We start from the raw sequence: 15,964 nt of genomic DNA, 5'->3' as shown, positions 1-15,964 counted from the left end.
TGTATCTGCCGGTAGCCAGTCTGGTGGCATTTTATCTGGTGGCTTTAAAGGGGAAGGGTAGGCTGGAGCAGAAGGATATACTCTGTTTTAGCTAGGAACTCCTTCCACTTATGGGACGCGGGTGGCACTGTGGGTTAAACCACAGAGCCTAGGACTTGCCGATCAGAAGGTTGGCAGTTCGAATCCCCATGACGGGGTGAGCTCCCGTTGCTCGGTGCCTGCTCCTGCCCACCTAGCAGTTTGAAAGCATGTCAAAGTGCAAGTAGATAAATAGGTACCACTCTGGCGGGAAGGTAAACGGTGTTTCCGTGCACTGCTCTTGTTCTCCAGAAGCGGCTTAGTCATGCTGGCCACATGACCTGGAAGCTGTATGCCGGCTCCCTCGGCCAATAAAGCGAGATGAGCACCGCAACCCCAGAGTCGGCCACGACTGGACCTAATGGTCAGGGGCCCCTTTACCTTTTACCTTCCACTTAAATGACATGAGACCTAGGAAGGTGGCTGTCACATGGAGAGAAATATTTGTATCCAGGTTCATAAGCAGCTTATTGTATCTTGGTTCAGAAAGTTTTTGCTTTGACAAGAATTCAGAAGTACATTCTGATGTACTCATTTGACAGATTCCACCAGCACCACCAAGGCCTGATTTTGATGCCTCAAGAGAGAAATTACAGAAGCTTGGTGAAGGAGAAGGATCGATGACTAAGGAAGAATTCACCAAGATGAAGCAAGAACTAGAAGCGTATGTGTATATTTTAGTACTTCCTGTACTTCCAGCTTTCTAGTACTTTTTAGTCACTTCCACTGTAAGAAGCAGAGTTGAGCAATGACCCCCAAGCAAGTAACTAGTAAATTATCATGATGAAAAGTGTACATGTAATGGCCAAAATGGTGAGAAGCATGGAAGGTTGGGTGGGGAGATGCTCAATGCGAGAGAAGCTACATTTCTTTTTTGAAAAAGAATGTAATCACATTTTGAATCCTATACTAGCTTGGATGAATTTGATGCAGTGTTTTAAGCCTTGAAACAATTCTGAGAGGATATATTTATTTATAAACTTATTTTCAATATTTGCATGGCAAATGTTCACAAGGGCCAAAGGAAGTTTTTCAAAGCAGGGGAAAGCAGGGACCTCAGCAAATAATAGGTGGTAGAGACATGAAGAAAGGACTGGGGCATAAAATACATTCACAGCACAGAAACACTGTTATATTATTGCCAGAACTGAAATACAGAGGCAAGGGAGGTTTTAGAGGTCTAAGGAATGTGAATTATGGCTATAGAGTTGTGAAGCCTAAAGTATAGACCTTGAAAGCGCAATTCTACTTCTTTTGTGGATCCCATTGTAATGGCAACATCGTGATCTAGCAACATGGGCCAAAAAAAATGGGTGGGTACTAAATACAACGTACTGCATTGTGCTTGAAAGTCAACAGTCTGTTGTAAGTTACTGACTGAAATGTTTTGTACTTAATGTAGAAATTCTACTTCTATAATTGTACCTCTGCTGTTGGTTTGTTTTTAAATATTTAGTGAGTATTTGGCAATCTTCAAGAAGACCGTAGCCATGCATGAAGTCTTCTTGTGTCGTGTAGCAGCTCATCCCATTTTGAGAAAAGACTTAAATTTCCATGTCTTCTTGGAATATAATCAGGATGTGAGTATATTTCATTCGTTGGAGCAATTTACGACAGTTTGTATGTCATAAGATTTATAAATAAGTTTATCTTATTTTGAAATAAGATAAAGAACAAAGGTCTCCTTATTTTCAAATACAATGTGAGAAACTAATGGATAAATTGGCAGGAAGTATTGTTTAAAGATAGAATTAAGCATGTATATAACAAATCCAGCTGAGGAAACATCAGCATAGTTTCTGTAACAAGCCTTGCCTTTCTAAACCTTTAGAATTTCTGAGTATGTCATCTTGATGAGGTGATCTAACTCGGATTTCCTAAAACCTTTTGACAGAGTCCTTTATCAAAAGCTAAACTTTCTTATGGAATAAGGGGACAGGTCTTCTTATGGAAATTGGTTAAAGAGCAGGAAGCACAGAGTAGGAATAGATGAACAATTATCCCAATGGAAGAAATTAAGGAGTAGGATTCCCCCAAAGATATGAATTATGGGGTGCTATTTGACTTGCTCATGGCTGATCTCGAGTCAAAAGCAAGTCCTGAGGCAGATGTGTTTTCAAGCAACAGCTAGTTGCTCAGGATAGCTTAAGGGGACCATGGAAATCTCCAAAAGAATCTTCTGCAATTGGGTGAACGAAAAGCAAAATGTTTTTATTTATTTATTTATTACATTTAGGTAGCACCCTTAATCCAAAGATCATAGGCTGCTTCACAACATAAAAATACAAAAGAACACAAAATACATAATAAGATCGAGAACAAACCAAGAAGCCCCCTTCCACAAACACATTTAAAATGATATACAATATAACTGGGATTCATTATAATTGTAAAATGATGCAGACCGGGACAAAAATCTTAATTTCATGTATGCAGTGATGGGGTCTGAACTGGCTGTGACATTACAGGACAGATCTTGCTCATGATGGATAGCTCAGTGAAAAGCTGATGGTGTGATAGCAATGAAAAAGGTACAAGTTGGGGGTCAGACACCTCAGTCTGAAACCCTAGAGAGCCCCTGCCAGTCAATATAGACCAGTGGTTCCCAGCCTTTTCTGGGAACCACTGGTCTATATTCCCCATGTTGGGAACCATGGATATAGACCAGAGTTGGTCAACCTTTTTATACCTACCGCCCACTAATGCATCTTTCTTGAAGGTAAAATTTCCTTACCGCCCACCAGTGCTCGATAGCAGGAGGATTCAGTTTGTGCCGTAGAAACCCCTACCGCCCACCTAGAATCCTGAAATGCCCACTGGTGGGCAGTAGGGACCAGGTGGACAACCCCTGTTCTAGGCAATCCTGAGCTAGATGAACCAGTGGACTGATATTCCTAACTGATTGGCAGTAGATTCAGGACAGAAATTTTATAAGAAGCATAATTAAATTAGCTGCCAACAACAAATAACAGGATTTAATCCAAGTTTATCCCACTGATCTGTATGTAGAATTACTTTTACTATTACATTTTGACTTTCTGAAAACAAAAGTTGCTTGGACTAAGTATTTTATTTTTTAAAAAAATACTTTTGTGGCACACAACCATAAAATGGATTCAGGATAACATAAAATTAGAACAGATGCAAGAATGCTGAAGAAAGGAGACACAGTAACCAGATGTTGTGTTTTTCTGTATTCCAGTTGAGTGTCCGTGGGAAAAATAAGAAGGAGAAACTTGAAGACTTCTTCAAAAACATGGTTAAGTCTGCAGATGGTGTGATCGTTTCTGGAGTAAAGGTGATTCCTATTTAGCCATTTAATATATCTATACTTCCTTTGTGAATATTCTACAGATTTGCCAATGGGAATGTGGCAAGAGACCAACATAAGAAAATCCCTTCTGGATCATGCCAAAGGCCTGTCTAGTCCCACATCGTGCTCTCATATTAGCCAGCCAGATGCAGGACATGAGAGCAGCAGCACTGTCCCTCTCATGCTCTTCAGTAATTGGTAATCAGAGGCATACCGTCTCAGATACTAGTAGTACACAGTCATTGTGACTAGTAGCCAATAAGCGAGCTCAAGAAGTTTCCATAGATTATTTGTATTCCATGTAACAGTAATATTACAGAACATCTCCATTTTTAAAAAGTGGCAGGTTTTACTCATATTGTGAGCATGTTGCAAGAAACATTTATGAAGGCTGTTGTGGGAGTTAGAAGGGGACATTGCTCAGGAGTGGTGTCCTTGGGCAGTGTTGGATCTTTGTAGCTCTCCAGAAGGAATATGCAGTTGCAATTATTTCAGGAGTAGAAATTGCAAGCTGGTTCTTAACTGGTTTTGCCTTCTAGAGAGCTGCTTTCTCCATGCAATCAATCTATCTGTTAAATGCTTGCCAAGGAAATAACTTCAGTTTATACTTTCCATGTCTTATACTTGCAACTAAAGTAATATATGATTGCAAAACTCACACATAATACGGTAGTTCCAGCATTGAGTTTCCCATACTGGAATTGAAACTTCAGGGATTTGCATGCCGAAATGTGGTATCCAAATGGCTGTGTTTGGAATGTGGACCCTCACCTTCTGAAAAGTTCATGGACTATCGTAGTCCCAGTGATTAAAAATATTACCTTTAGGAGTTTCTATCCATCACCGTTTCAGTATTGATGAGTTCTGCAAAAAATTGCTTCTGTGCTATGTTGAATATTGATCGAGTGCCACAGTATTCAGGTGAAGGCATTTCTTACACTCTCTACATATCTCCTAGCTTGCAGGAAGTACATGGAGAATTTTACTGATGCATTTTAACTTCTTATACCATTCCCATGGTAACCCATCAGACATGAAGAGACAACTGAATAAAATTTTTAATGCGTAGATACTTTTGATACTGAGCCTGGTTTTAAAAACTATTGTTGGCCACTGGTTCCACATGCCTGATAAAGTAACTCTTAGAGTTCCTTCCAAGCTCTACTTCCCCAGGCCTTCTGCAAAATCCCCTTCCCAGGGCGAGTTGCCTAGTGCTAAATTTGATGCCTCTTTTGCCAAGAGACTATTTTTTCTTCCCCTTTACCCAAGCTTTCCAGCATGTAAACTAATTTCAGACAGATTATTTTTATTGGTCTTGTCTCATAGCTACCACGATGGAATGTCTTCATTCCTTTTGCCCTTTTAAGTCCTGCAGTGAACTACGGCCACCTTGTTGCTCTTTCTGTCCTGGGGCTTCCTCATTTGTTTGTTGAAGACAGTTCTATTTTGCTGTAGGCAAGGATGCCAATGGCTAATTGCATCCTTGAAAAATGATTCTGTATTGCTACGCAGGATGTAGATGACTTCTTTGAACATGAAAGAACATTCCTTGTAGAGTACCACAACCGTGTCAAGGATTCCTCTATGAAGTCTGATAAAATGACAAGATCCCACAAGAGTAAGTATGGTTTTCTTGGAACAGAAACAATGTTGGATGGATGACACATTTCAAAGAAACCTGGTTTTGGACCTTGGTATAAATGATGCAAAATTGCATAAATCTGTTTATAGGTTGCATATTGATAGGAGTGTTCTAGCGCTCTAGAATATTTGTGCAAGCAAAAGAATATTTGGGATAACAGAGAAATATTAATGACTTAGTGATGAGATAAATAGATAGGAATTAAGACCAGATGTTGAAGGATATGGACAGAAGTCTGTTCCCTCTTATCTTTTTGGCACTTCGCCCACCCCTGCACTGCAGAGTTTCCACAAGCACATTCCTAAACCATAGTTTGTTTAGTTTAACTGCGGTTTGTTTGACTTTCCAAATGCACCCGAACCATGATTTGAAGCAGGCTGATGACACTTGGCTTGCGCTAATCATGGTTTATTATGCGTCATGAGCCAACATTAGGCAAAACAAGCCACGGTTACTTTTCACATCTGCAAGACTGATCTTTGTTTGTTCAACCAAACCCATAGTTAAAACAAACCATGACTTGTTGCATGTAAATGAGGCCAGGCTGCAGTTTCCCTCAAATCCACACATTTGGGAGTTCCAGAAACTCTTGGGCTTTAAAATGGATCACTCCTGTTTATTGGGTAACTTTTAAACAGCTTTATTAAATTAATTAAGGTAGGATTCCCAGGATTCAAAATGGTATGATTAACTCCTACAATCAAATTTCATTCTAGAAGTGGTTTGCAAATGTGTGATTTGCAAATATGGCAAAGCTTAAGCAATACGACATTTATTTAGTTCCACATCTACTACTGTATACAGTATTGATTTGCAGACTTGGGTCCTGCAAATACTGGAAAGTAAGCTGGAGTATAGTACATTGTCTGATGTTAATGTGTTTTGGAATCCTTTTGTGGCATAATGAAACAATTGGAGTGCTTTTTCTTTTCCAGATGTTGCAGATGACTGCAATAGAATTGGCTCTTCATTGTATACATTGGGAACACAAGATTCCACAGATATATGCAAGTAAGTATTTTTGAAAAATGATGAAACATGGACTCTGAACAGGATTTTGTAAAGTTATGTCTACCTAATATTAGTGGTACTTAATTCTTGTTTTTGAAAGATGGCATCTGGTTGCTTTGTTTCCTGAACACACGGTGTTTTACCTCCTTTAATGTGGTGACTGTTGGGAATAGAAATAACTTTTTAATGTAGCAGGGAATTGTGGCAGGATCTTACTGTGTTTGCTTTCCTCAGAATAACAACTTAAAAGAATCATCTCAATAGTGCAGCTGAGGTCAGAGGCATTTGAGAGAAATGAAGTTAGTGATGTTAAATTCTCAAGAATAATCTTTTGGAGAATATTCTTGAGAATATTCTCCATTAATGAGAATATTAGAGAATTTTCATTTAAAATAGCAGAATATTCATTTTAATGCATTGAGAATGATATAATTAGTTAATATACATGTTTATTCATGGGTAAATTTGTTCAGATGGCAACCAAAAACTGTACAGATACTTTTATTCAATGGGGGCAGTGCAGTGAATTCACATTCTTTGATTTTTTGCACCAAACTTGAAATTGAAAATTTAAATCAAATTTAAATCAAGGCCACCTCACATGCTGTTACACATAATTGTATAGGCCTAGGTACTTTAAGTGTATAAAGCATTAAAGCTACTTTCTGGGGAAAAAAATCATACTGTATGGCCAAAAATGTTTTCTTAATTGAATATAAGTTCACTAGTAAATTACTCTTCCTTCATTTCATGATTCTGGTACTTTTCTGGGCAGATTGTTGAGACAGGCATCTTGAGCTCCTACAGTGGTTTGTAGTTTTATCAAAGTGGTATCTCTAAGATTTCAATCTGTTTGTGCATTTGTGTGTAGCTGCTCCTGCTCCTTGTCATAAAACTGTAGTGTAACTTGGCCCTCAACCTGAGAGCCACATTTTCTGGTACCGTATGTCAAGAGATCTTTGTCTAATTCTGTACTTTCATTCTGGCCTGAATAAGTGGTTAGATATGCTTCCCAAAGGCAGGTAGTAGGCATAATAACCCTGGCTGTTTTAAGCCAAAATGCAACTCCCTTTGCCCCTGTCAAAGCAGAATTAGGCTAATAACCAGGTAATTCACTGTGAATTTGGCAGCTAGCAACATAGATGAGTCCATTCATCATCCCCACCCTTTTCCAGAACATAGAATGCACACATATATTTAGAAGAGTGCAAAAAATCCTTTTCCTCCAGTTCTCTAGGGCCTACATGCTCCAAGTGAGATAGCTGAGCTATGTGACTTTCCCCCCATGGTTTTGATTTTTCTAAAGAGGACTTGTTACTTTGTTTGACCTCAAATTCCAGGAATGCTAAGCCTCCAAATTCTGTTTAATTTTCCAAGTGCAGTAAATGACAGCAGAAAAACACTTTTATCTGTGTAAAAACTGCTGAGATACAAAGACCCAAAAAATGCAAGTCTAACAAATATTTGCAAGCTGCAGAAGCCTTGTAACATTGCTACCATAAGTTGTCTTAGTTTTCTGACTTTTGACCCTGACTTGTTTTAAGTCTGTCTAGTAACCCTGAAAAAGGCTGTTGTCCCCTGTCCTATCTTGTTTATACTAGTGTTTATTTGTAAAGCTGAAAGGAGCTAACCACTTCATTAAAAAACCAGTAATATTTTCCTAGTATTGCCTTGGCCTGCTTAGATTATGTAGAGCTTGAAATTTATTAACTTTACAGTGCTTGGGACTAAGAAGATTATATGCCCTGCATGCAAAGTGCTCTGATGTTTGGGTGGCATTTTGGGATATGCCTAAATATTTGACTCTTTACTTGAGCCTTTTATCTGGTCACACAAATGGAGGAATGGAGAGGCAGAAGCTGAGACAGTCTCTTGCTCCATTCACCTAGCCCTTTGGACCACACTGCCCTTGCCTAATATCTTTCTGACTATAGAGAGGGAGTTGTGGGCAGGACTTGACTGCAAGATCAAGAACTGTGCTGGTAATGTTGTAATTATTATCACTATCTTACTGTGATACCATTAGAAACTTTAATAAAAAGCAATACTTCTGCAAATGTAGGACTTGAAATTATATTTACTTTTATTTAGCTTTTTCTGACAGAAATCCATTCAAAGCAGCTTACAGGAGAAATAAAAGAAAAAATCAGAATGAATATATACAACAGTAAACACTAACTGCCACATTGGCCTAAATTAGTGTTTTAAGTGACCACTCAATAACTGGTCTGTGTTGTCAGTGACTTCAAATTTCTCACCCATTAATATTTAGAAAAGAGCAATGTACAGGATTTAAAAATTGAACCCAACCTGCAAATATGTTGGCTTCAAAATAAACAGCTGTTTGCTGTATTTTCCATATTAGGAAGGTACTTTTGAGAGACACATTCATTCACTTAGTAATTTTTTGGATGCACTTTTAGCTCAGTAACATTATAATGGCCTGTTTCCCTGTTCTGAGAGTGACTGTTAGCAACAATGAGTAGGATATGCTTTCTGAGTGGGAACCATGATTTGGGTATACAGTACTATACAGGGGGGAACAGAACCACTGGAAAACCTGTAGCTGCAACCTCTTCTCCTAGCTATCACATATACAGTCTATTAGGTCTATAAGTCTTGCTGCTGAATGTTATGTCAGCACTGACATATTTGCTATCCAGGATTTGATTCTGAATGGGGGTGAAGTTAGTATTTTCCAGTTGTGTCTGTTTGCATTTTGAGTGTAGCAGACTTGATGGGTGAGCGGGCACAGGGTTTCTATGGTATCCTATCCAGCAGTCTTCCAGTTTGATGTATCTAGTGCTGTTTTTTTGAGATGTGATAAAGACCAGGCTTCTATATATATATGCTAGGCCCACCTTCTCTGGTACAGCTTTGAAGGCCAGTGTCTCCAGCAAGCATGACCTTGTCTTGGATAGAATCTGGATTTGCACGTTTGTTGGGTCATACCCTTGCTCTCTTGTCTAGTATCAGGCTGGAAGGTGATCTGTAGATATCATATTGCAGCTATGATTCATTTTTCAGTTGAGCTTTAAATATTTTATATTGATTTTTTAAGTAACTGTGCCCATTGGTCTACTTGGAAAGGCAGTGGGGCGGGGAAATTACTATCTGCATCTAACCTGTACCATCATGATTATAACTGTAATGAGTAGCAATAAAAACATGTGCAAAATAACTTTTACAACTGCCTGCAAACAAAGGAGATGAGCTCTGTTTTTCTGCTTGAGGATGATTTCCCTCCCTACTATGATTATAATTCATTGAAAATGTTACTGAAATAAGCTTAGCAGGAGTCTAAGTTTTTTAAAAGAGAGTATGGATTATCTTCAACTAAGTACTACATAGAGTAGACCCATTGAAATTAATTAACCTAGATTAGCCATGTTCCTTAACTTAAGAGGGTCTTTCCTAAGTAGGACTAGCACTGAATACCACTGTATATAGCTAACAATTTCCCTTTCACTTTTCGATCTCCTTCAACTTACCTCTTGCAAGATTACAGCTCTCTTGTACATTTTAGTCTAGTCTGCCATTTATTAACTGCACATTCAGTAAGAAAGAAATACAGTGGTACCTCGAGTTACAAACGCTTTAGGTTACAAACTCCGCTAACCTGGAAGGGTTACCTTGAGTTGAGAACTTTGTCCCAGGATGAGAAGGAAATCGTGTGCCAGTGGCACAGTGGCAGCAAGAGGCCCCATTAGTGAAAGCACGCCTCTAGTTAAGAACAGTTTCAGGTTAAGAACGGACCTCCGGAACAAATTAAGTTCGTAAATAGAGGTATTTGATTTAGTACCATTGAAAAAGTCTGAGCATCTTGTTGGTTACAAAGAGAATAAGGGAAAAAATACATTCCTTTTAAACTGTTCAACCTTGTCCAAAATAGCCACCATTCTAAGTAAAAATATTCATTTATAGGTATCTGTTTTTGACACTTTAATAAGAAGTATTTAATGGAATTCATAGTTCCAAGGCTATGCAAGCAGATATGCCCCGAAGAAGCTGGTAAACTGGAAGAGTCACAAGCATGTGGTGCCTCTGTCATGAGAAAGTGATGCCTCCTATCTCTGTAGTGCAGGGGTGAGGAACCTTTCTGGCAAGCAGTTATTTCTCCCCTCCCCTTTATTCGAGGTACCAAGACTGTTTTTGTGTGTGATTGGTTTTGCTGCTCATCAGGCAAAATACCACCTGCATGGAACAAATAGTCAAGCTAGAAATAATATTTTTAGTGCACAGAAATGGACTATACCCATTCACAATTCACTTTCCATTCACAGATTTTTCCTGAAAGTATCAGAGTTGTTTGACAAAACAAGGGTATGTATTATGAAGTATTGTAGTATTTCAACTGGATTGGTTTTCTGTTCCTCCATTTTCCATACTGTCTGCCTTTGTTGTATTGTGTCCATAGCTTTGGTGCATTCTAAAATATAATCTTCTGATTATTATTTACATAAAGTATTGCTTCTGAAATATTTTTTTCTGGTGTAGAAAATAGAGGCACGAGTGTCTGCTGATGAAGACCTTAAACTTTCAGACCTTCTGAAATATTATCTGAGAGAATCACAAGCTGCAAAGGTGAATCTATATTTTTGCTGTTAGAAGTATGCTTTATTAAAAGGGCACCTTGGAGCACATCTAAAGAAAATGATCTAACTGGATGAGTGAACATTTTAAAGGATTTATATTGGATTTTTATCAGTCAGTAGCACAAGGTCGTAAAGTGTTACTTGATACAGTAACAGATGAGTGGCCTAGCTGAAGGTAAGCAGGTCTGGGTCTGGTCAGGGCTTTGATGGGTAATTGCCTATTGATCATCACATGTATGCTGCCTTGGAATGATAGAAGAAAGGAATGATACACAGTCAAACCTCAGATCCCAAACACCTGTTTCGGAACGTTTCGGCTCCTGAATGCCGAAAACCCGGAAGTAAATGTTCCGATTTTCGAAAGTTTTTTGGAAGCCAAGCATCCCACGCAGCTTCCGCTGAGTGCAGGAAACTCCTGAAACCAACCAGAAGCTGCAATTCAATTGTCAAACGTTTCAGAAGCCGAATGGGCTTCCAGAATGGATTACGTTCGAGGGTCGAGGTTTGACTGTAAATATGAGAAAGCAAATAAATAAAAATATTGCTAAAATTGGAATATGGGGTATGAATATCCTAAATTAATATCAGAGTAACTCAGTGAAAACTGAGAACGTTCACATGCTTTAACTAATGATCTCAAAAGAATATGTGCAATCCTGAATAGATTTTTACTCTAGCAATAATATATTTGGTACAAGAAGGTAGAACCACCAAAGCATTATTCCATTTTTTCCTATATATGTTTGGATCCTCATACTCCCATGTGCACACACATGGGGTAATTAGTGTCTCTCATTCTTGCTGAAAAGCTAACCCAGAGGATTGTTGCCAGGAGGACAGGGAAGTGAAAATCTGTAGATTTTATTACTTATTTTATTCATTGCAGGACCTTCTGTATAGAAGATCTAGGTCATTAGTGGATTATGAAAATGCTAACAAGGCTCTGGACAAAGCAAGAGCGAAGAACAAAGATGTGCTACAAGCTGAAACTACTCAGCAAATTTGCTGTCAGAAATTTGAAAAAATATCTGAATCAGCAAAACAAGGTATTTGAACATTCTTGGAACGTGGTAGTTTTTAAATTTATATATACTTAAAATAGCTTATTTTATCATTTCAGATATAAATGAATTAGAACTCATTTTGATTTTATTAAAAATCCCTTTGTAAAACTACACCAACAAACAGAAAAACTGCTGTATTTTGAAAGTTAGTTTTGTGCTATTTCCTATATCAAAATGCAAAGGCTGGTTGCATAGAATTGGGTAAATATGTGAAGGTTTCTGAATCTGATGAAGACTACTCATCTATGAGCAGTATGATCCACTAGCTATGCCAGTTCACATGACCTGGATATTTAATACTGCTAGACTGACATCTCTGCCCATAGATACACATAGCATTTAATGGATTGAATCCTTAAATCCAACAGCAGCTCTGAATTTAAAACAAAGTGAGACTCCAAAGAGTTACATGTGCTTAGGTCTAGGTAGGATTGTCTTATCCACTTCTATATTGTATTAATAGAATACCAAACTTTTATTTCCTGCAGAACTTATAGACTTTAAAACTAGAAGAGTTGCTGCATTCCGGAAGAATCTAGTAGAACTGGCAGAATTGGAACTAAAGCATGCTAAGGTGGTAATATTTTTCCTTCTAGCTTAATTACTTACACTTAATGGCAGAATTTAACAGAATAGATACTCCACCAAAAAAATAAAAGTGGGAAAGTAACATAGTTTCTTTGAAACATTTAGGACTGCACCCTGAATTAGAAAGGCAGTTATTCTGATGGGCCTTAAGAGGCAGCAAGTTAAACTGAAATTAATGGAGGTATTGGAGCACTAGTTCCACTTTGCATCTGTATCCACAGTTTTTTCTGATGGGGAAAACCTGAGTGCTGTGTTCTCTTTTAGAAGTCTTTTCTACTTGGCCTTTCAGCCCCCACCATTTAAAAATAAAAAGAAGGGAGCTGAAATTTTTGAGGTGCTGCTTTCTGCCCTCATACAAAAGTTGTGAGCCACCTCAGAGATTCTGGCCAAAAAGTGAGAGATGCCTCTAATTTAAAAAAAACACCCACTTCTGCATAATAATGTAATAGCAAGAGAGAGTTCACCTACGTTTATGGATCATGTTACTTAAGTTGAGTTACTGGTTGGTGTTACTTGGTTCTGATATGCTAGTGAGGGGGCATCATCACCCCAAAAAGGGAGAGGCCCCAAGATTACATTTAAAAGTAGCAACTTTCAAATGCTCACACATTTTGAACAGTGACCTTTCTCATGGGCAGAGGCTAATAGTTATTAGGCAAATTATGCTTGCATACTTGACATTCTTATTCCGCTTCAAAAAAATAAAAATAAAAGTGTGTTCTTTGAATCAGTTGTAACTGTAGGGGAAGATTCTGTCTTCCTGTTAATAAGGTTTTTGTGTTCATGATTTAAAATTGATCTTAACATGGTGCAGCATAAAATGTTGCACTTGGAATGGGAAATCCAGATACCCCAGCAATGTGGAGAAATGTCTGGGGTGTTCTGAGACCTTGTTCCAGCCAGGGTAGTGACAATGTAACTCTGGCGTGATCTATTGCGGCACCCATTATGTGCACTAATGAAGATACAGAATGAATGGAGTGATTACAAGCTGCTCCCCTGAGGAAAAATGGCCTTTGTCTGTGCTCCTATTGAACACGTTTATGTCAGTGATAGACATTGATGAAAATGAATATCCAGAACATCTGCAAAATCTCAGCGTTCCATATAAAAGAAACTTGAGAACTGCTTACATAAGAATGCTTACCCTGTCAGTTAACCTGTTATCAGCCTTCCCCACTAGAAGCTTTGGGCTACAAATCCCATCAGTCCCAGCCAGCATGGCCAATGGACAAGGATGATGGCAGTTCTGGTCCAGAACATCTGGAAGGCAACACGTTAGGAAAGGCTAAGCTATATGTATTTGCATCTTCACTTAATATATAGATTTTGAACTATAGAAGACGGAGGAAAGGCAGTAACTTCTGTTTTATGCTCTTTTTCTTACTACAGGGTAACTTACAGCTGTTGCAGAGCTGTCTGTCAGTGTTAAATGGAGATACATAAACCTGAATCTGTCCTCCCATTAATAAGGGCTGCCTTCCACTGGAGTTTACTTCCTGACTCTGAATTGACATTTACAACTTGCTGGAGAAATTGATTGACAAAGGACACATAAACAAGCTCCCCCTCTGCCCAAAAGCATTAAGCCCACCAGAATAATTCCAGATCATATGAAGCAACAGCATAGTTGTTGTTATACACAAATATTTACACATTAATTTAATCATTGTATGTTCATATTGTTCAGAAAACCAAATTCTGGGTCTTTTTTCTTTTGTGAAAGTAGCCAATAGAATTATGTTCATGTTAAAGCTAGTATTAAATATTGCTGCCACTCTTACTACCTTTGTAACTTCTGAAGTTGAGGATTTGAAACAATTGGTTTTGAAATGGATTAAATATTGCCACTAGGTGTTTGAATATTGTTGCTATAAGCATTGTCTTGGTTATTCCACATAATGTTATCAAGCATCTTAACTTTTTTCAAATAACAAACATTTCCTAGAAATTTTGGAGCAAACTTTATGTAATCTTTATAATAGGACTTCAAAAGAAAGCAAATGCATTAGTATGTTTGCCTTAACTTGTAGACTAATCCCAATTATTGTAAAATAAACTGTGAAATCAGTGGGGTTTTTTTCTAAAATTTTGTAGTCATTGTCTTGTGAATTTACAATTTTCTTCACGTCATACTCAGGTGTTAATTTTGTCGGTTCCCTCCTAAATACCATAAAATATAACAAGCACACACGGAAACCCTATTTGAGTTTCTCCATTCTTTATGGAAAGAGCAGCTCTGCATGAACAAAAGAAGGAATGTTTGAAACCTCTTCCACTGAAATGAATAAGCAAGTTTGTAGAGTTTCAATGGCAGATACTGTTTCATACATGATTACTTTTTTGTAGGAATACAGGCTACAGCTGCAACCTGACACTTACTTTCCATTGAGGACTTCCTTCCTTACAGTATAGCTCTGTAAGGCTTAGATTTCAGCTTGAAAATGAAGAGTTGTGTATCAAAAGCTGTGGGAAAACTTCAGCTTGGATTTTGATTGTGATTGCCAGGCCTAGATTTTGAATCTATTGTAAATTTCTAAAGGGGTGAACAGGAAGATTTTTTTGTTGTTGTTAACCAAATCCTGTTTCCCTCATTGCTGCAGCAGTGATGGCAAAAGCCCATACAAGGCAAAATTCACCCTTCTGTAAGGATTCTTAAAAGTACTGGAGCCCTCTCATTCTACCTAGATGAAGGCTAAAGCCAAAAAAGCATTTCCACAAGTTGCATAGTGCAGAAGGAGGAGGTTATGTGTCTCCTCTGAAGACAGAAGCTTGAATATCCTGGCACCTCACCTATTATAGCCTGCTAACATCTACCCTCTGGTGAAGGCACATGCCGCAGAACAGAGCACATGCTTTCCATGCAAGAATATTCTAGCTTCAATTCCTGCCATTTTTAGTTAGAAGGATTAGGACAGGCTTCCTCCAGATGTTTTGAGACTACAATTCCCATCATCCCTGACCACTGGTCCTGCTAGCTAGGGATCATGGGAGTTGTAGGCCAGAAAAACCATCTGGAGGGCCAAGGTTGAGGAAGCCTGGATTAGATCCTGAAGAACTCCTGCCAGTCAGAATAAACTATAATTGGTATAAGACAGCTACATATTTTCTGGCTGAGGCCTAGAACTTATTTAGCAGCAGCAAAGAATTCCCTGTCTCAATCTTCTGTGAACAAAATAATAAAAAATCGATATTATACTGTGTCTTCCTTATTATTTTGCAATACTAAAAGCGAAACCTTGGAACTTGCACCTGGTATCACATTAGTGACCAGTGCAGTTCCCTCAGCAGAGCTATTATAGGATGTGAATGGGGTACCTCAGTCAACAACTTAACTGATGCATCTTGTGGGTTGAGCCCAAGAGAAGCCCCACATAGAGTTCATTGCAGTAATCCAGTGTTGAGATTACCAATGTCAACACCATGGTGGCCAAGCAGCCTGTCTAGGAACAGCCATAACTCTTACCAACCAAAGCTCATAAAAGGCAGTCCTAGACACTGAGGCCTCCTGTGTTTCAAGTTACTAATATGTGTCCAGGAGCGTCCCCATCCTCCATTACATATATATTCCTTCAGAGGGAATGCAACCCTATGCAGAACAGGCAACTCACCTGTCTCTCACACTGAACTATCTCTTGAGATGAAAAATGGAATCAAGGAAGCATTCAAAAGA

The 15,964-nt window shown here is 38.4% G+C and overlaps 1 protein-coding gene across 3 annotated transcripts in view; it reads left to right on the top strand.

Annotated features, from left to right (window-relative positions):
* The window catches only part of SNX6 (sorting nexin 6), a 29,653-nt gene extending 15,278 nt beyond the window's left edge, over positions 1-14,375 (top strand). For all 3 annotated transcript variants that reach the window (XM_083618151.1, XM_083618150.1, XM_083618152.1), the window contains 10 exons: positions 621-742; positions 1,535-1,658; positions 3,281-3,376; positions 4,904-5,009; positions 5,969-6,044; positions 10,328-10,367; positions 10,542-10,628; positions 11,526-11,685; positions 12,192-12,277; positions 13,684-14,375. In XM_083618151.1, coding sequence (XP_083474277.1) covers positions 621-742; positions 1,535-1,658; positions 3,281-3,376; positions 4,904-5,009; positions 5,969-6,044; positions 10,328-10,367; positions 10,542-10,628; positions 11,526-11,685; positions 12,192-12,277; positions 13,684-13,737 — 951 coding nt within the window. In that variant the 3' untranslated portion in view covers positions 13,738-14,375. The remainder of the gene's footprint in view (positions 1-620; positions 743-1,534; positions 1,659-3,280; positions 3,377-4,903; positions 5,010-5,968; positions 6,045-10,327; positions 10,368-10,541; positions 10,629-11,525; positions 11,686-12,191; positions 12,278-13,683) is intronic.
* The last annotated feature ends 1,589 nt before the right edge of the window (positions 14,376-15,964 follow it).

This window comes from Podarcis filfolensis (genome assembly GCF_964270895.1).
Source record: "Podarcis filfolensis genome assembly, chromosome: 1".
Taxonomy (NCBI): Eukaryota; Metazoa; Chordata; class Lepidosauria; order Squamata; family Lacertidae; genus Podarcis; species Podarcis filfolensis.
This window is presented reverse-complemented; position numbering and strand designations above follow the sequence as displayed.